Raw genomic sequence first — 20,315 nt, forward strand, 5'->3', positions numbered from 1 at the left:
AACTCAAGTTGCATTGGTCAGGCCAGAAGGAGGGTCCAGTGAAGCAAAACACGCCAGAGAACACCATTTCTTTACACGTTCGCTTGATTCCGCTGGACACTAGTTTTATGTTACGCACGTGATATTACGTCGTAAATCATTCTAGCCAGGAAAAGCGAGCTGCTGCTGCCTCTGCCGTTCCGTCGCTGTGCTTGAAAATATCCGACAATAACCGAGAAAAATGTGGATATATAACCAAACTGAATGTGCGTTAGACGTGTCTGGGTTAACTGTCACGCAATCGTTGTAACATACGTTCCAGTACCTTTTAGGGTATGTCATGACGGGCTGTTAGAAGTTGGGCACGAAGTTTCGATTCTTAAACGCGGATATCTACTGTGGCAGACATGGAGAAGAGCTGTGAAAGAATAAGTGAACGCAAACAGGACAGCAAGACATATGGCTGTATGGAGAGGACATTTTCGACTCTGTCGGTGGATGATGTGTATGAAATTGCCAAACTTATTGGATCTGAAGTAGAAAAATTAATCGACGGTTATGGTAAAGAGAGTGCCGAGGGTCTAGTTCCTAAAATTGTGAAGGTGTTAGAGTTGCTGGAATGCTTTGCTGCGAGAAATCATGCACAGAAATCCAAAGAGGAGGAACTGTTAAAGGCGTTTGAGACGCTACAGGTACAACAACAAAAGAAACAACGCGGGGCCAAAGAATGCGAGGAGAGCAACAACACTGAAATGCTGGTAAGACGAGCTAGCATGCTAGCTAAAGAGCTAGCTAATCCTACTCACTACTACCTTAACCTACGCCGTTTACGTGATGTATGCAACGATTCATTTGGGCGTGTCTGTTAATTACACACTGACGATGATCCAACATGTCAATACAAGCGTTATTTTGAGACATTGGGGCACTGCACGGGCCGGGTACACAGTTGTGCTGAAACATGTTGCTGAGATGTGTCGCTCTGCACTGTCCTGTCCCCTTAGCTATTCCACACTAATGAACGTGCACTAGACTTGAAGACTGTTTTTTTTAGCGGCGTATGAACTGGACACTGGTACTTGGTCCTCCCTTTATGCAGTGCCATAATGTAACAATTTGTTACTCCTTGTTATTCAATGTTGTTGTTGCGTAATGAAATGCACTTGTGGAGTCTGCACATTTAGGGGTTAAGTTTGAGCCTCTTCGCCATGATAAATCAACAGCCTGCCTATTTACTTTTGTGTAAAAACGGAGAATTCCTTCCGAGTAAATGTCATTCATTCATTCCTCATGTTTTGCCCCATAGGAGTAAGTTCATAATAAGGCCCTGGCCTGTAGAAATAGTTGTTTTAATGTTTTAACCATGTATCTATTAAACCACTACCAGCTTGCTGCTCAGTCTGAGCTGATTTCACTGTCCTTGTTGTCTGCCTACCCACAGGACTGGCAGCAGAAGGAAACAAAGTGGCAGAAACGGATGGAGGAGCTCCAGGACCAGGTGCGTCAACTGCAGGAGGAGAACAAGGAGCTGCTGGGTCGCATCAGGTGCACCCACTCTCAGGAAGGTGCGAACAATGACTCTGTCTTTAACTGTTACTGTTACTGCGTAACTACAGTCACATTACTTATTGTAATTACTGTACACATTGGTGGAGGAAACAAACCCCAAGATAACTTTCCATGATTATTTCGTTTTTTCATCTTGTACTGTGAGCTATGCCAAACCAATGCCTTCACTAGCTCCACAAAAAATGAACTGCTCACATGTGTTTTGTATAGATGTTTGTGTAGTAGAGTGAATGTGTGGTAATTACATTTGAGCTAAAATGTGAGAATTTGACCTAGAAATGTCTTGTTTTCTCCTAGGCGCATTTCTAATTGATTTACCACCCTGAATTTTAATAGGAATTGTATTGGCCTCTATAATTGTAATGACTGAGGTGCCCCATCCTGCATTGAATTACCAGGCATTGGGGCATCAATTTAGCAACAGATGCTTCATTTTACTGCTGGCTAGTTTTTGTCTCTGCTGTGTTTTACTCATAAAACCAGCCACATTGGGCATAAAACCAGCCACATTGGACCATAACTTGTGAATGTCAAATGCCATTCCTGGAGAAGTACAGAGTTCTATGGAGAATCATTTGTGGCAGGTCCTGTCCCTGTGTTGAAGGGTTCTTCTGTTGTTTGTTTCTTGGTCTGTAGACCGCGTCCAGCGGCAGGAACGTGAGGTGATGTTGAAACTGAAAGAGGTGGTGGACAAACAGCGGGATGAGATCCGTGCAAAAGCTCTGGAGATATCCTCCGTGTCCAAAGAGGTGGAAGCGGTACGGGTTTTCTCTCTCTCTCTTCCTCTGTTTTTCAGACACACACACACACACACACTTTCTCATGAAAACGCTCACTTTCTTATGAACACTCTCACTTCCACATATACATTCTCATCTAATCTCTCTATCTCTCTCACACACAAACACACATACACACACGCACACACACAAATACACTCACACAAACATACAAACAAACAACCAAACAACTTGGGTACTGACTTACCCTTCTCCATTAATGATCCCACTGATGACATTGCCTTTGTTAGATTGAGCTTGTTAGACCGCTACAAAGTCAAGGTTAGCCCTTTGTTGTTGTGCCATCCAGCACTTTGATATGTTTTAAGCTAGAGCTCATCTGAGGTGTAGGTGCCTTTATAGGACTGTTGGTGGCCTCCACCCCAGGCCAAAGGCCTAGTGAGTCTCTGGAACAGAGACACACCCATATAGAACAAGTCAGAGGACATGTCTGAGCAAAATCACAATCTTTGCCCTGTCACAAGCCTCAGCCATGAGGCTTTTGAATGTGTCCAAGGCAGAGATGAGTGGAGTTGTGGTGCCAGGAACTGTCAGGTTATGGTCTCAACAACAGTGAACAGTTTGTCTGGTGAAAAAACATCATTAACATATAATTGTTTGTTTATTATATTTTCATGAGATGGGTGGAGTTGTGGTGCCAGGAACTGTCACGTTATGGCCTCAACAACAGTGAACAGTTTGTCTGGTGTAATAACATAATATACATATAATTGTGTTATTGGTTTTGGACTGGAAGTGGTGTCTGTATGATGCAGTATTTGTGCCAGAGAGTTATGTAATATGCATATATTTAGTGACTCAATATATTGATTCATTACTCTCAGTCTGTGATATAAAGTCATAGTGCACACAAGTATTCTTTGTACAGATCTAAAAATATACAATGTGAATATATAAGTTCTAAATACTAATAGAAATTATGATTGTAGCATGTGTTGGAATTTATACCATTCAGTCAGTTAGAATACAGGGGGGAAGAGGTGAGACCACACCCTATAGGTGAGGCCTGAAGGGGAGACAGTGAGAACAGAGGACGGGTGATAGTAGGAAGGCGGCTATTTGTGGGGAAGGGGTTCAGATGCTAACGGTTCAGGTCTCAGTGAGACAGACAGAGTATTCATCCAGGGGTATGAGTTACAGATACAAAATAATACTACACTTAGTTCATGTCTCTTACAACAGTAGAATGGCAATATTCAGTTCCAACAGTCCCTCATATGAGCATTTCTTTGCTCACACAAGAACCAGAATGCAACAATCAATCAGAACAGGAAAACATTGATTCCATCAATACCTTCACTGACATGCATAAAAGTAAAAGTCATTCTCAGTATAGTGTTTTGTGGGTGCAGGTTGTGAATGGAGTATTTTGTCTTACAGTTGCAGGAGCAGTTGGACCGTTTCATGAAAATGAACGGTGAGCTGCGGCACAAGCAGAGCGTCATGCAGGCACAGCTGAAGAGCGCAGTGGAGCGCAAGGCCGACATGGAGGCCGACCTGTGCGAGAAACAGAAGGAGATAGAGTGCCTCGCCACACAGCTGGAAAAGGCCAATGCCAACACAGTAAGAAGGCTTTGTGTGTGTGTGTGTGGGTAGGTGTGTGTGTGTGCGTGCTTTGATGGAGTGCGTTTTTAAAATCTCCTACATTTTTGAAATCTTTTCCATTTAATGGGCCAACAATTGTAAGTATGTTGACTAATGATAATTTGAGTATGGCAGTGGCTACTTTATTTAAGCAATTGAAATGGATAAAAATAACCTTAATGATTTGGTTTGAGCGGAACAATTGCCAACTTTAAACCAACCTGTCTTTCTCTTGACAGCACCCCTTATCTACGCCGGCTATGGACCTTACTGACAAGATGATCATTGATCTGAAGGACCCCAACCGGCCCTGTTTCACCAAACAGGAAGTGAGGGACATGATTTTCGAGCGTAACGAGCTGAAGGCTAACCTCTTTCTGGTCCAGGAGGAGCTGTCCTACTACCAGAGGTGAGGGGTCAGACGCATGGCCCACTCTGTGGCCTGTAAATGTGCTGGAAATAGAATGGGTTTTTTTTGGCCATATGTAAATACATCTTCAACATTCTTCACTTATCCTATGCTCACTGTGCTTGAATGGTGTGTGTCTGTGTATGTTATTTGTATGTGTATGTGTATGTGTCTGTGTATGTGTCTTGTGTCTGTGTCTGTGTCTGTGTGTTATGTGTGTCGATGGCTGGGTGTGTGTTGGTATGTCTGTTCACATCAACAGGGAAATCTTAAATGATGAGAGGTGTCCAGGCTTCTTGCTGGATGCAGTGCGCTCTGCCATAAAGAAGCAGAGAACTGTCATCAAGGCCAAGATGTTGGGGATCCGGGCAGACGACTGCAGTAGGTGAGTCAGAACATCATCAGTTAGGATCAATTCATCATCAGTGGTTTACTTCTAGCTCTTTTCTCCAAGGGAACATTTAAAAAAAGTACATTTCGCAATCAATACAACATGAAATGCTTGGGGGGAAATAACATTTTTTTTATAATATATATTTTATATATTATATTGTAAATATCCTAAACATATACAAATTTGGAATAACCCATCAATAACAATTCAAAACGCTCAACTACGCTGGGAGATGTGGATAAATTATGGAATTCAGAAATGACTTTCCCTTCAGAACTAAATAAGAAAAACATAGCATTTCTTTAAGAACTGGCAATTGAGAGGTAGCTTTGTTCTCAGAAATAGAGTTCAATCTAACATAGGGGACATAAAATAATAGGAATAAAAGGGAGGTTTAGTAGGACCTACAGTCAAGGGCGTAAGTTTGCATAGGCTTGGTAGGGACTAGTCACGACCAAAGTTCGGGAAAGACAAAAAAGTCCCTACCAATATTTTGTTAATTTGAGAAAAAAAATATTTTGCACAATATATTTGCAAACTCATTCGTATTATTATCAATACAATGTTCTTCGCCCAGAAGAGTTATAAATACATTTCTAAGTTTTCCAATGCGCCCTTGAGCCTGTGAGACAAGATGCTGTCATTTAATTGGCTGAAGTGGCAGAGTCAGAAACACTATGAATCCTGAGAGAGTGCTGCTAGTAGTCTGATACGGTAAGCTACTAAATACGCCATGAAATAATAACGCCTCATATCAGTATTTCGTTTGGTCTCAGCATTGATATTTTGACCCTTTTGTGGTCTGTAGATAGGGAAAAGACACCTAAAAAGAAAAGAGATGCCAGAAGTGTTTTCCACCCATAGAGTAAGGAGCTATCAAAAAGCCCAGGTCGCTGTTAGTTAGTCGGAAAACTACCCACACTGCGAAGCTGCTAACCGTAAATCGCCACCCATTGTACAATGGAAACATGTTTTGAAAGTTTGTAGAGCATGTAACTTTTGCTTGCATTACATTTCGTCTTGTTGAAGCCAGAAGGATAAGCTACCCTACCCACCTAATTAGACCATGCTAGTTCAGTCTAGTACCAGCAGCCTAGCAACTCATAATAAGGGTGACCAGATGTATTTTTACCTGGGCATCTCTTTTTCGATACCTAAAAAATGCGTCCGGCCGGGATTCTAAAAATGTCTGGGATTTTGCCTTAATAACAATCTAGTTATTACGTCCTTACAAGTTTTGGAAAGGGTAACTCCCTTCTTCCGCGAGCTCTGACTGTAGAGAACTGTCATTGGTGGGCCGCTTTCCCAGTGTTGTCAGATAGGATAATCATCCTCCAAATACGATCATTTTGAGTCTCTGATAAGATACGCCATTTCCAATCTGACAAAACTAAGCACCTTGCAGCATCCACTAGTTGCATCGTTTACAATAGTACATGACATCCAAAAATTCCATTGCGGGAGAGGAGTCGAAGTGTCCTCTTTTTCACAAACTCAAATCTGGTCACCCTATAAACTGGTAGGCCTATATGATCCCTAGGATAGTAATAAAACTATATCCGTTCCCTGTAATGTCTTGACCAATGTCAGCAGTCAACTAAGCATGGTTAGTGTCTATTGAATTGTTGTGCAGGAAAACCAGCAGCCTGAAGCTACAGATGTAGAGCAGGGTGATGATTAATCAGCATGGGGTTCAGATGAGACGTTGAATATTCCATTTTGGTAAAGATTGCATTCAAATGCAGTTTTTTAAAGGGATGTTTAGACAATTTTACCCATGAATGTAATCAATCACTTTGGCTATTTTGAGAATACATGTTATACTTGAAGGTAGTAAAAAGGTGCAATAAATTGGGATGCCCAAATGTATGCAGCATATAATTCATGAATACATTATTTCATTGCACTGCAATCCAGATGATGTAGGCTTAGTACAGCTCCATAAAACCTGAACCAATTACCTACATATTACAAATGAATTTCAGAACAAAAAAATGCACTGCATGTACTTCTCATTAGGAAATTTTGTTTATTGAGGCAATATTTTGAAATGCATTCAGGAAACTAAGAAATCCAGTGCAGATGTAGTGCAGGTTGAGGAAGAAGCAGCTGGACCATCAGGGCTTCAGATGAGGTCTTACTCATGTTTGGGATATCCAAAAAGGACAACAAAAACATTTGTTTTTTATTTAAACTAAGGGTTTATTATTTGTATTATGTCTAAATCAGTTCCAAGTTCCACAAGTTAGTACACAAATGTTAATATATTCTAATAAAGTTTGCCTGTTAAATATAACATCAACTACATTTTTTAATTTATGGTGGGGGTGGGGGGGGTCTGCCGGGCAGTGTCCCTACCAATGCTGAGACCAAACCTACGCCCTTGACCACTGTATATACTCAATCTTTTGTTCTGTTGTGGGTTGTGTGTTGATGACGACCAAAGGTGACTGTGAGGTACTTTTGGATGAGTAAGTCAAACAGAGACAAATCAAATGATTTTGAAGATTTGATTTTGTATGTTGTTTTGACTTTGTAACATGTTGAATTACTGAATGTATTGTATTCAGACCCCCCAAAAACGAAAAAAAGAACAGAACTAAAAAACCAGGCTGCTACAATGGCCTTCAATGCAATGCTCAGTTCCCAGACTGCTGCTTCAACTATGTGTTCAACTATGTCTCTCTATCTCTCTCTCTTTTTGTGTGTGTGTGTGTGTGTGTGTGTGTGTGTGTGTGTGTGTGTGTGTGTGTGTGTTTGTGCACACACACTTGTACGCATGCAATTACGTACTTGTTTGTGTGCGTGTGTGTGTGTATGCGTGTTTGTGTGTGTCTCTGCAGTGATGAGGAGGATAAAGGCCCGTTGTTTGAGAACAAGGACACAGACAATGATACAGATTGTCCTGACAGCAGACCTCCAGAATCTCGCATCAGAAACCTGTAAGTTTTGGAAGGGCAAGTTGGATATGTACTGACGTTTTATGGACAGCAGCCATTAAAATAGCCATAAGATATCAGTCTTAGCTATAAACTCTGTTTTCCTTCCTAAGAACTGTACTGTATGGTATATTACACTGTCTTGACAGGAGGTTTTTGCAAATATTCTCTTTGTAAATGTTTTCTTCTATAAATGTTTCAGAATGTCAACATACACAGGTAATTTAAATATTACCAACACACAGTTAGTTACAATGTTGATAATCCTGCTTTCTTCGACAGTTTGTAATTTACGAAGCAATTTCAACATTTTGGTAAATTCCATAGTATAATTAGTGGATGTGGATACTTACCTCCTTTTTAACAAGTTTAATCAATTTGATAATTTAACTCAATTGTACCCAATAACAGAAAGCTGTGTTTCCAGCACACTCACTCTTTTTTAAGATTTCTGTAGTAAAATCCCATAGCTGTGTCTAAACTATAGCAGCCTTGGGAAAACCAAAGGACTTAACATTAATTCCAGCCATTAAAAATGCATAATCTGTGCATAATCTTAATAAACATAATCTTAACCACGCTAAAACTATCACCTTTGATAGTCTTTACTATACCATCATCAGACACAGTAAATATGGACTGTGCATTAACAGACACAGACATTTACAGTGTCGTAATCCATCACTAAAACTTTTATCATATGTCATTGAAGTGTGCTGTGCTTTCTAGTATTACAGTTTATTCACGACAGTATCCTTAGAAAACCCCAAACAGGGTTTTTCCTGACTCACAATCAGAATTAGTTCCAACCAATATTATTGTTATTGTAATAGCAACAGAAATGTGACAAAAAAATATATCCAATCAAAACTATAAACATTGGCAACAACTGTTTTGGCACAGGAAAACCTCTGTTAAAAACTCTCAGGTTTGTCTCTAGAACAGGCTGACCCAAAACTCAAGCAAGGGCATTTTGATAAAGAGAACTTAAGCCAGTTCACTGAACCTACAGAAAAGTGCAGTGTTCATGTTATGTGGCAGTATTAAAAGAGAGAGACGTCCTGCACACCTTACATACACTGCTATGTGAACAAAGTTCAAATCAGCAAGCCTGGACAACAATGTCCCAGAAGTTCTGATGTTTTGGGACAGTGTCAAGTTCTAGCTGCAAGTGCAATATTACTTTCATTTCCTTTTAATGTTGACAGTGTTTATCGCTTAGGAAAAGTGTTCTTTTATCTTTCTGGCTTTAATATATGCCTGTTATCTCTTCTTGTGTGCTCTCATTAAGGTTTGCCTGTTATCTCTTCTCTCGTGCTCTCATTAAGGTTTGGCTTCCTGACTCGTTCGGGCAGCCACACCAAGAGCCCCAGCCCGAACAACGCCGGCTCGTCCTGGGAAATAATCGTCCCAGACGACATGGAGCCTCAGGCGGACGCAGAGCCCCGCCGTTCACCCTGACCCCCCACTTCCCCCCACGTCCCCAGTAGTGCCCTAATAAGACGGAGGTGTTCCTCTTGATTACACAGTATAGACACTGAGGCAGTGCAGGGGTTGGCTTATGCAGGGTCTAGCCAGACTCTCCTTGGAAAACCTTTTTTGAAAGGTTATTTGTCAATAATAATTGTCAGTCCTTTATAACTGACATCGTATTGTATTTCCTGTATTACTGACATGGGCAGTATTTTAGGGGATTGTAATTCCTTATTGGGTATTCTGAATGATTTCAACAGTGTTGTTAATAAGGCAGATGTATTTGGAATATACCGCAGAAAGTGTATATACTATATATTTGATTTTAAAGTCCTCTTTAAATACCGTTTAAATACTTGCAGCTATTTTTGTAGACATATTTTATTACAAATATTAACCAAAGATACAAACGAGTATCATTTCTAATTGCAATGTCAAAATTGGACACAAGGGGGCATTAAAGCAACATATTTTTACACAGTTTGACCACATAAAAATGAATGAGTGACATGTCTTCTAATGCAGTAGTTAAAGATCTTTTGAATATAGCATACAATCAACCTAATCCAAGGCTATTTCATATTAGCGCATTTAAACCCATGAACTGTGTACTAATTGCTCAGTAAGCACTTTGTGATGCCATCAAACCAGAATGTACAGATATTGCTTTTCCCAGTGCCATCCCTTCTAACTGGACCTCTCTGTCCTTGGGAATGCAGTATGCTCCTTCTCATGTTGTATGTTTAAGGTGCAGTGCGTAGTTTCTGTTGTGAACAAATCAAATGAAAGTGCTTTTTAACCTACTTTAATGATAATTCTGTAGGGGCAGTAAAAAAATATAATGTTACTTGATGTTTCTGCATATTGCATGCATTTGTGTTTTGTTGTTACATTTGTCAATGGTGCATTTTTTCCCATGAAAAATGCAATAAACGTTAGCAACAGCTAGACACAAATCCTAGAATGCATGACAAGTTTTGGTTCTCATTAGAAATCCAATCCTTGTCTTAAACTTGGAAGCACTTTCACTGTTTTGACGGCTGTTGCTACTTGTGGCGCCTTCAACACCAGTGGTGTTAAGACATGATTCCATGTTCTAACTGAGCGTTGGCACCAGGGCATTAGCCTCCAGTTCACCCAGCCATGGGCTGAACTTCCTTTAGATTAAGTGTGTGTGTGAGAGAGAGAGGAAGTGTGTGTTTCCTTCAGGGGGAAATGAGACCTCACACGTGTGCCCTGAGACATCAGCGTGACCCCTCCAACCTTCAGTGGGTACTTAAAAATAATAATCTTATTCTACAGGCGGATACCAGTAAAGATGTCCTGTGCCACAGAGGATACTTTTCCTTAGAGTGTTCTATTTTTGTAAGCATGTGTGTTTTCATGGGGAGCCTTTGTGCTAAAAAAAAACAAATAAATATTTGAAATTGATTTCAATACAGGTCTGTTTCTCTGGATGTATCTGTTAATGGAAACCACACTCACAATTGAGAGGTTTTTGGATACCATGCTTATGTTGCCTTGCACAGGTGTAAATTGGCTTAATCTCAACACCTCCCTCGGTGTGTGTGTGTGTGTGTGGGGGGGGGGGGGTTCTTGATTTGATGTGTGTGTAAATGTCTGTCTGTCTTGTCTGTCTCCTTGACCTGATTGGGTTGGGGCAGCTTTTAAAAAGGCTTCCCAGAATTCTGTGCTGTCATTGTGTCTTAAAACAGCATTGCAGCTTATTGAATAGGAGGAAGCTGCCTGCACTTCCCCAGGAAGCCTAGGGAGAGGATATGGACGAGCTTGGAGCTCACAGTACACTGCTGGCCCACAAGACACCATACGCTCGGGGTGTGAACACAGAGAGAGGGGCAAAGGAGAGGATTTTGTCCCCCTCCGTGTCCTCTGGAGACCAGGGCTGGAGAGAGGAGTGAAGGCCCCTCCTGAAGTGGAGGCCATGGGCTTCCCTCCGATTGGTCTCGGGCTTCTGGTCTATGTCTGCTTCAGTTCCTCTCAGAAACTCTCCCCAACAGGACGGAACGTCTGTCTGGACCACAGGTAGCAACAGCCTGTCTCTCTGCTCGCTCTGATCTTGTCTTCATTCCATCCGAGACTTTCACTTCTCTGTTGCTTATCGTCTCCTCCTTTTGTGTGGTAACTTCAAAATATCATTTTGTACAAAACAAGGCCATTCAGCGCCTGCTATCAGACTGTTTACTTACACTTGATCATATTGCTTACATATGGGGTTTCTGAACTGCATGTTGTCTAGCTGTGCCTGAACTGCATACCTGAATGAACTCATCAGTGGCCCTCTTGGGGGAAGGGTGGTCTCCGGAGGAGGGCTGAGAACCCTGGATTAAAACTTTGGGCTCTCTGTGTGTTTGTGATGGTACTGTTTGTGCTTCAAGGGATCTGTCCTCTCAGTGTGTTTGTGATGGTACTGTTTGTGTTTCAAGGGATCCGTCCTCTATGCTGTGCTGTGATGGCTGGCTTCCACAGGGAGAGGAGTGTAGTATCCGTGAGTTCCTCTGCTCTCCTCTGTTTGGGTGCCTCCCACCATGTTTGTTTTGCACAGAGCTAAACACAGACATAAAGGGATGCTAGTTTTCTGGAGTCCTGTAGATGTCAGCACTGTTGTGTGTGTGTTTTTGTGTGTGTGTCTGTCTGTCTGTCTGTCTGTCTGTCTGTGTGTTGAGTGTGTAAGATAGAGAGAGTGTGTGAGAGAAAGGGAGTGTGTATGTGAGAAGGAGTGTGTGCGTGTGTGTGAGTGTGTGAGAGAGAGCGAGAGAGAGAGTGGGTGGGTGTGTGTGAGTTTGAAGCTGAGGCCCAGTATGACCCTGTGTTGTTTTCCAGCTGTGTGTGATGGAGAGAGGGCCTGCCAGCAGGATGAGGTGTGTGTCTACCCGGGCGTCTGTCGCTGCAGGCCTGGCTACTTTGGGCCTCAGTGCCAAACCCGTGAGTCCAAAATGACAGTAATCTGAGTGCCATCATTCACCCTGGGTGTGACGAGTGAGGTTTTTTTCCACTTTACAAAGGAGAGAGTTGAGGAACACCTCATATAATGAGCTGTTTATGTGCCATTATATACAAAGTTGTCTGGATATAAGCACTCATTATTATGGTAGTACATACAGATACAGTCAAGCCGGAAAGTCTGATATATTCTACAATTGATTGAGCTCAAATTCTACACAAAATAGCCCATAATGACAAAATGAAAACAGGTTTATAGACATTTGTGCTAATTTATTAAAAAATGTTAAATATCATACAAAAGTGTGCACACCCTTTCACATGACACCCAAAAGTGAGCGAAGGTGCATTTTGTTTTCACTGATACTGCTTGAGATGTTTCTACAACTTAATTGGAGTCCACCTGTGGAAAATTCAATTGATTATGACATGAATGGGGATTGCCAACACCTGTCTATATAAAGTCCCACAGTTGACAGTGCATGTCGGAGCAAACTCCAAGCCATGGGGTCAAAGGAATCATCTGCTGACCTCAGAAACAGGATTGTGTCAAGGCATAGCTCTGGAGAAGAATATGGAAAAATCTCTGCAGCTTTACAGGTCCCAAAGAGCACAGTGGACAGTGTTATTCTTAAATGGAAGAAGTTTGGAACCACCAATAATCTTCCTAGACCTGGCTGCCCGGCCAAAGTGAGCAGTCAGGGAGGACGGGCCTTGGTCAGGGAGGTGAGCAGAAATCAGAGCGTCACTCTGTCAGAGCTCCAGCGTATATTTGTTGAGATGGGAGAACCTTTCGGAAGATCAACTATCCAGGCAGCACTCCACCAATCAGGCCTTTATGGTAGAGTGGGCGTGGTAGCCCTTCCTTGGTAAAAGGCACATCACAGCCTGCTTGGAGTTTGCCAAAAGACACCTAGAGGACTCACAAACCATGAGAAACAAGATTCGCTGGTCTGATGATACCAAAATGAAACCTTTTGGCCTGAATACCAAGCAACACGTCTGGAGGAAACCAGGCACCACTCATCACTTGGCTGAAACCATCCCTATAGTGAAGCATGGCGGTGGCAGCATCATGATGTGGGGATGTTTTTCAGCAGGGGGAATGGGGTGACTAGTCCTGATGGAGGGAAAGAGGAAAGCAGCGAAGTACACCGAGATCCTTGAAGAACAACTGCTCCGGGGCACTCTGTACCTCAGACTGAGCATAATGTGACAACGACCTGAAGCACACAGCCAAGAGAACAACGGCGTGAGAAAGTCTGTGCATGTTCTTGAGTGGCCCAGACAGAGCCCACACCTGAATCCAATTGAGCATCTGTGGAAAGAGCTGAAAACGGCTGTGTACCGACGCTCCCAATTCAAGATGCCTTGGTTGCTGAACCTTAAGCAGCGGTTACAGCTTCAAGTATTAGGCTAAGCGTGGGATCAGATATGTAACCCCTAAATAACCTATTTTTGTCAGTTAAATAAAATTTTATATTTTCTAAAAACTTGTCTTCACTTTGTCATTATTGGCTATTGTGTGTAGAATTTGAGACAAAAGAGCTCAATCTATTGTACAATATGTCTGTAAGGTAATAAAACGTGGAGAAGGTGAAAGGGTTGTGCAGATGTTCCAGCCTGACTGTAACAGTAAATATAATACACCATACAAACTAAACCAAAAATGCAGTATTTCATAAAGATGCCTGCTGAATAACATTGCAGTTAGCCCTGATGTGAGCTCATTGCTTCTCGCCCACTCGCTTTGTGCAGCCTGCCCTCCTGAGTTCTGGGCCCCAGACTGCCGTGAGCTCTGCCTGTGCCATCCCCACGGGCGCTGCCACCCGGCCACGGGCGAGTGCACCTGCCAACCCAAACGCTGGGGCCCGCTGTGCCAGCACGAGTGCAAGTGTGGCCACCACGGCCACTGCGACCCGCTGCACGGCAACTGCACCTGTGACGAGGGCTGGTGGACGGCCACCTGCACCAAGATGTGCCAGTGCTTCTCCGCGGGCACGTCCACGTGTGAGCCGGCGACGGGGCAGTGCGTGTGCAAGCGGGACTACTGGGGCCTGAAGTGCAGCCTGCGCTGTAGCTGCTACCTCTCCCCCTGTGACCAGAACACGGGCCACTGCCAGTGCCTGAAGGGCTGGTGGGGGCCGGGCTGCGACCGCCGCTGCAACTGCGACCTCGACCACGGGGAGTGTGACATCGTCAGTGGGGAGTGTGTGTGCCAGCCTGGGTACAAGAGCCCGGTGTGCCACGAGACCTGTAGTCCCGGCTACTATGGCAGAGGATGCCTGATGAGGTGGGGAGATGAGCGTGAGGCAGAAACCTTGCTTACACCACCAGCAGTCCAGCTGGCACTGATTGTTCATTTGCTAATTGTTGTTTTTTTGGGATATATTTGCCAATGAGCTGTGAAATCTTGTGATTTGACCCGACACACAGAACTACATAGTGCATATCCTGGATGGCTAGTGGGAACATTTGACCATAAAGCATGAAAATACATTTTAAGATGTTACCAGAACTAGAAAACACACATCAAAAGTGGCATGCTGTTGCATATTGTTGCTTGAGACATGTTACAGCCTATGTATGTGCTGTGTGTGCTGTTAAATGCATCTGGATTGTGTTTCCTATATTTTGAGAGCTCGCATAAGGTTGACTACATTTTTGGTAGACTTCTAAATCTGTACTGAGGATCTTATTTTGAGTGTATCACATGCTTAATGTCCAGCCTCCCTCTGCCCAGGTGTGGCCACTGTGTGAGAGGTCAAGCGTGCTCCACAGTGCACGGCTCCTGTGACGCCTGTGATCCGGGGTGGAACGGCACACGCTGTGACCAGCGCTGTCCACAGGGTTCCTATGGAGACTACTGTCGTAAAGTGTGTCCATCCTGCAAGAACCAAGAGGCCTGCAATCCCGTGACAGGGGAGTGTTCTCACTGTAACCCTGGCTGGCTTGGTCCTAGGTATGAACAGAGAACGTGCCCAGACATATCACCAAAGACCGCAAAGTCAGGCTTTCATGGTTTGAGTGTGTGACACGTAAATGCAACGTCATCAGCCTGCATGGCATGTAAACCTAAGTGTAGCACTGTAAGCACATTTAGGACTATAACACTTAAAAAATAATACAAGAAGTCACAGTCACAACCATGTCCGTGTCTTTTCTTGGTCTGACTGCTGCAGGTGTGACAAGTCATGTCCTGACGGGACGTTTGGAGATGACTGCCGCTTTCAGTGCAACCTCTGCCTTCATGGGCACTGTGACCACATGACAGGAAACTGCATCTGTCAGCCTGGCTTCAGGGGCGAGAGGTCAGAGTGGCATGAATTCTGCCAAACCCTATGCATTTAACACTTTCACTTGAGCTATAAGAATTAAATATACTACCGTACACAGTAAACTGTGTACTACAACATACAATACTCAGTTACTGTATACCATATTGAAGAATAAATCTATTTGTATTGAACATGTAGGAAATAGAATCCAGTCTCCGATTATACATTCAGCCTAATTTTGTAATGTTCTAAAAAAAAATTGTGTTGAGAAAATGAACTACCATGCACAAACGCAATGACTGAATTTGTGAGTAGTGTGTCTTCTTCAATCCCTGTGCAGCTGCAACAGCACTTGTCCAGCTCATCTCTACGGTGTGAACTGCTCCTCCATGTGTGACTGTGGTCAAGTGGCCTGTCAGGGAGACACAGGAGAGTGCCTCTACGGTCCGTCCCTGTCCATATCAGTGGACTCCATTCCACTTGTGCGGCATTAACACAGATTCAATTAGATGTGCTGTGACAAGTCTAGGTCATATTCTGATATGTCACAGTTGATTGGTCTTTGTCTGCTGTCCTACTAAAGTTGGCACAAAAAAGGAATTTGTATTGGTCTGTTTAGCCTAAGGGTGCTTATGTTCTGTTGTGTTAAAGACTGTGTGGGTGTGTCTGTACTGGAATGCATATCTCTCTGTGTGCATCATCAGGTCCTCGTGTGGGTCTCATCGTGGGCCTTCTCTTCCTCATGCTGCTGGTCCTGCTTACTTTGGTCTGCTGTTGTTGCTGCTGCTGCTGTGTACAGGCTCCCACTGATGGGAAAGAGAGGTGAGGCTTAGTCAGTCACTAATGTCATCTCTCTGTTTCTCTCTCTCTCTCTGTCTCTCTCTATCTCTCTCTGTCTCTGTCTCTCTCTCTCTGTATTTTCACACACAAACCACAAGCAAACATTAGCTCACGGCCAAGTTGGTAATTGCTGTGCACGAACAACATTCCACACAGTGATTTGTGTAAGCACATGTTTCTGTTATATGCAAATCTTAACTGGAAGGCAGTATGTATGTGTATGAGATGTATGTGATCAACTGATATTCTCTCATGATTTCTATGATGTTTTGATGTCAAAGGGTTGCTACAGGCGACAGGGGTCCTGCCCTGCGGATGAAGAACCACGTGTACAGTGTGTTGGCTAATGTAGGCTCATCCATTCCCTGCATCAGCCTGTGGTCTTCAGGGTTACCCCGAGTCACAGGTTAGCTGATACACGTGGCATGTTTGGTAATCACACTTAGCACCGAGGTCACTTATATGGAGCGATTTTGTTGTGTATACTATACTACACTACTATACTAACGTTTGGGAGACATAATTATGTCGTAACCTATAATATAGTAACCTGATGACTTGGGTCTTTTGAAGTAATTAATTTGGTCACGCTTTATTTGGATATAAATATATAAATGTATAAAGATTATTTACAAATATTCAGATCTGTTGAAACTCTGTTAACTACAATTTATGATTAAGGTTAGGGTTAGGGGTTGGGTGCGGATAAAGTGATGTTCAGTGAACAATTAGATGATAGTTAGTGAACTTGAATTTTAACAAACCATCTGTGAACTCTATGTAGGCGGACTCCAAATACAAATCAAATTACCAATTATTTTGACGTCTTTGTGGCTTTTATCAAAATAATCGTTTCAACAATTACGTTTTTCTAGTTAGTAATTGCGTACCAAAAACAATGCTGTTGATGTTTCCTAATTTTCAGGTGCAAATTTCTAATGTAATTTTTAAAAGGCGCATATTTGTAGAGCCAGAGCGCATGTTTTTAGAGTGCCGAGTGAGGGCTTGGTTTCTCCTCTCTGAGGACAGACACTCTTTGTTCCTTTAGTGTCACACCACGATCCTGAGCTGACGTTCAACCACAGCTTCATTGAGCCGCCCTCGTCTGGTTGGATGACAGACAACTCGTTTGAGAGTGACGAGGGAGAAGAGGGAGAGGCCTTATACTGTGTTCCACCCAGAGAAGGTACATAGGAACACATTTTCATGTCAATGTCTATCTAGGTACGTAATGTACAGCTATGGGACTACTTTCACATCTTCGTTAACTTCCTCTGCACGAAACAGTTTTTATCTATCAATAGCTTTTTATAACTTTATCTCTGTATATAGGACCACACAGTTCAGTATACATACCTTTTGTTGGGTCATAAATGAATTGTTTTTTAAATTGCTTTGATTGGTAATCATAATGAATTGTTTTGAGAATCATAATGACTATTCATTGGTATATGACAGCTCTCTTCCTGACCCGTCTTCTATCTTCATCCTTGCCCTTTGACCAGATATCTCCACCATAGCGGGAGGGGAGTTCCAGGAGCTGAGCTCAAAGTGTAACATGTTCCCCGACCCATCAGCCTTCAGCTCTGAGGACATGTCTCTAGCCTTTGGGATCCCGCGCACCTCCAGCATTGCCAAGTCCAAGCGTCCGTCCGTCTCCTTCGCAGAAGGCACCAAGTTCAGCCCCAAGGAGCGCTGCGGCTCGGGGCAGGAGCTCCCGGCCGTTGGCCGCAAGCCCAAATCCCCCTGGGGGGTCCTCATGCTCTCAGCCCTCCAGGTGGGCCGGGGGGAAGGCGAGACGGAGAGGATTGAACAGGAGCCAGAGAGTGGGGAGATCGCCGTGCACGAGCAGGGTACCCCAGAAGATCCGGCAGACCCAGAGGCCGGGAGGTATACCGCCGCACCCTCCCGTAACACCCTCGCCGTACCAGGAAGTAACCGGCGGCGCACCCTGTCCAACACAGCCAAGAGGATTGCCCAAGCTCAGGTCCTGACTGGCAGCCACCAGTCAGAGGGTGGGTTGGATAAGGTGACCACTGTGTATGTGACTGTAGGAAAAGCCTCACGAGGGTCCAAGGCCGAGGTCACCTCGGAGGGGCCAGTGCAGGCCATGCTGCGTCGGCTGGGCAGTATCCAACGGCAGAGAGATGAAGCCAGCAAGCCCAAGGCCCGCGGAGAGGCCATCAGTAAGCCCCCGCGGAGGAAGCTGGGAGCACGGGCGGCGGCGTGGGAGCAGGCAGTGGAAGCTGGAGGGGGGAGTCCGCCCGCTGCCGTGCCCATGAGGAAGCCCAGCCGTCGGAAACACACATCCCTCAGCTCCCCCTGTCCCCTGAGCTCCAGCGACACCCCACTGGAGGGCGCCACCTCCAAGAGGCCGCTGTCCTCCATCCTCAAGAGTGTCCCGGAGTGGGTGCCTCCTGTCCTGCAGGGGAGGGAGGGCCCGCGGGCTGAGCCAGGAGCCTGCTGCCCAGATCCTCCAAGAGAGGATGGGTACCTGACTGTGGGACCTGCACACAGTGTGGCCAACCTGGGGGAAGTCATCGCCAATGAAGTCATTGTGGCCTGTGAAGATGATGGACCAAAGTATGAAAATGTCATGCATTTTGAAAGCAATGATAGTAGTCCCAATTATGAAACTATCCATGATATCTGGTAACACTTTTCTTTTGCTTATTATTCTCCCATTGTTTTTTCTTGGTACTTGGTGTCATGGAGCTACCCATATAGTCAGAGATTTAACACAAGTCAGCCTTACATTGTACACTTCATTTTATAATGTAATTTCTGCCTTGTAACAGAGGTTTGGTAATTCATTGAGTGATTAATGTCTATTAGTTATACCGCTTTTAATGTACCTGCTGTATCTCTTTTTACTTATGCCAAATAAAACTGAAGTAAAGAGACTGCAGCCAAGTCAATCTTATAAGCCCATAAAGCCTGTAAGCCAGTGTCACGTTCCCTTGTAAACTATGTTGAGCAGGTTGTTGCGTATCCTTCAGTGGTGAGAAGCTATTTGTGAGAGGTTAGTGCAGTGGTTCCCAAACCTTTCATGGCAGGATCCCAGGCCAAACCACAAAACATAACAGGTACTGCTTCACACCCTATCAGTGTACAGCCGTTATATCCACAAATGTAGTCCCTTAAGTTTTCTTAATTTGTTAAAGAAGTGTGTGAGAACAAAAATAATAGGGGTGTCTGAAGGGAAAGGAAGTTTGCTTCTAGGTAGGGACTTTCATCACACAAATGGTTCGGCTGAGAAACAAGCTGCTTGACTTTAATGAAGTCTTCGATGAATAAGTCACAAATGCATCTCTCTATTTAGTGACTGTTTTTTTTTTTTACATGAAGACCTTGCTGTAGTTGAATGTTCTCAACCACACTCTCATCTCACGGAGGACATGTTGTGTGACCATTCTCACGACAGCAGCAGAGGCCACACACCACACTGCTAGTGCTGAAATTAGTGCTTGGTCTGCAGCAGATGCACGGTGCCTCCAAACACCAGCTGACTTTACACCAATAATTAGCCTACGGTGAACTGACGACCAATTCTGATCCACAGCCAGACACCTCCTGCTTATTACGAAACAAAGACAAGAAGTTGATACATTACATTTAACCTCCTTTTAAGGACGATTTAAATGTGTGGATTTCCTGAAACAGAAGATAAGTAGATTATTCACCAATTCCCTCCTCAAATTTTTTTAGAAATCGCAGGATGGATGGTTAGTCAATTTTTAGGGAAAATGCTGTCTGAGATGGTTCTCAATGGCCTACTCGAATTCCCATACTATAATTGGTTGCAGTCACTCACACTCCAGTTTGCTTCCAGGTGTCTGAGCAATACCAGTGTGGGGACCTTTCCTTTGTTACCATGATAAAATACCCATTTTTGGAGATTATGCTGACCAACATTTGGTGGTCCCAGCTGTTTTACCATGAATCTCATGTTGTCAGACAGGATATACAGTTATTTCTTCCACTCCTAGTACGTGTAGCTTCTACAAAAGTCATTCAAGTTCTGAAGTAACAAACACACTCTGACTCAGTCAGAATGATTCCGTGACAGTCAGAATGATTCCGTGACCC

The 20,315-nt window shown here is 43.7% G+C and overlaps 2 protein-coding genes across 2 annotated transcripts; both read left to right on the plus strand.

Moving 5' to 3' along the window:
• Positions 1-93: 93 nt before the first annotated feature.
• On the plus strand, positions 94-10,578 carry rilp (Rab interacting lysosomal protein). Its single transcript, XM_080844221.1, has 8 exons — positions 94-737; positions 1,421-1,544; positions 2,185-2,306; positions 3,729-3,911; positions 4,172-4,341; positions 4,604-4,726; positions 7,579-7,677; positions 9,003-10,578. The coding sequence occupies exons 1-8, from the start codon at positions 387-389 to the stop codon at positions 9,133-9,135; spliced, it is 1,305 nt and encodes a 434-aa protein (XP_080700347.1). The 5' UTR covers positions 94-386; the 3' UTR covers positions 9,136-10,578.
• Positions 10,579-10,925: 347 nt separating this feature from the next.
• On the plus strand, positions 10,926-18,943 carry scarf1 (scavenger receptor class F, member 1; the record flags this gene model as incomplete). Its single annotated transcript, XM_080845399.1, is given in 12 exon segments — positions 10,926-11,028; positions 11,031-11,190; positions 11,592-11,653; positions 11,989-12,090; positions 13,867-14,401; positions 14,852-15,070; positions 15,291-15,419; positions 15,727-15,830; positions 16,091-16,208; positions 16,508-16,632; positions 17,275-17,412; positions 17,732-18,943. Coding segments are annotated over 12 exon segments (2,946 nt in total). The 3' UTR covers positions 18,883-18,943.
• Positions 18,944-20,315: the final 1,372 nt, after the last annotated feature.

This window comes from Sprattus sprattus (genome assembly GCF_963457725.1).
Source record: "Sprattus sprattus genome assembly, chromosome: 9".
NCBI lineage: Eukaryota > Metazoa > Chordata > Actinopteri > Clupeiformes > Clupeidae > Sprattus > Sprattus sprattus.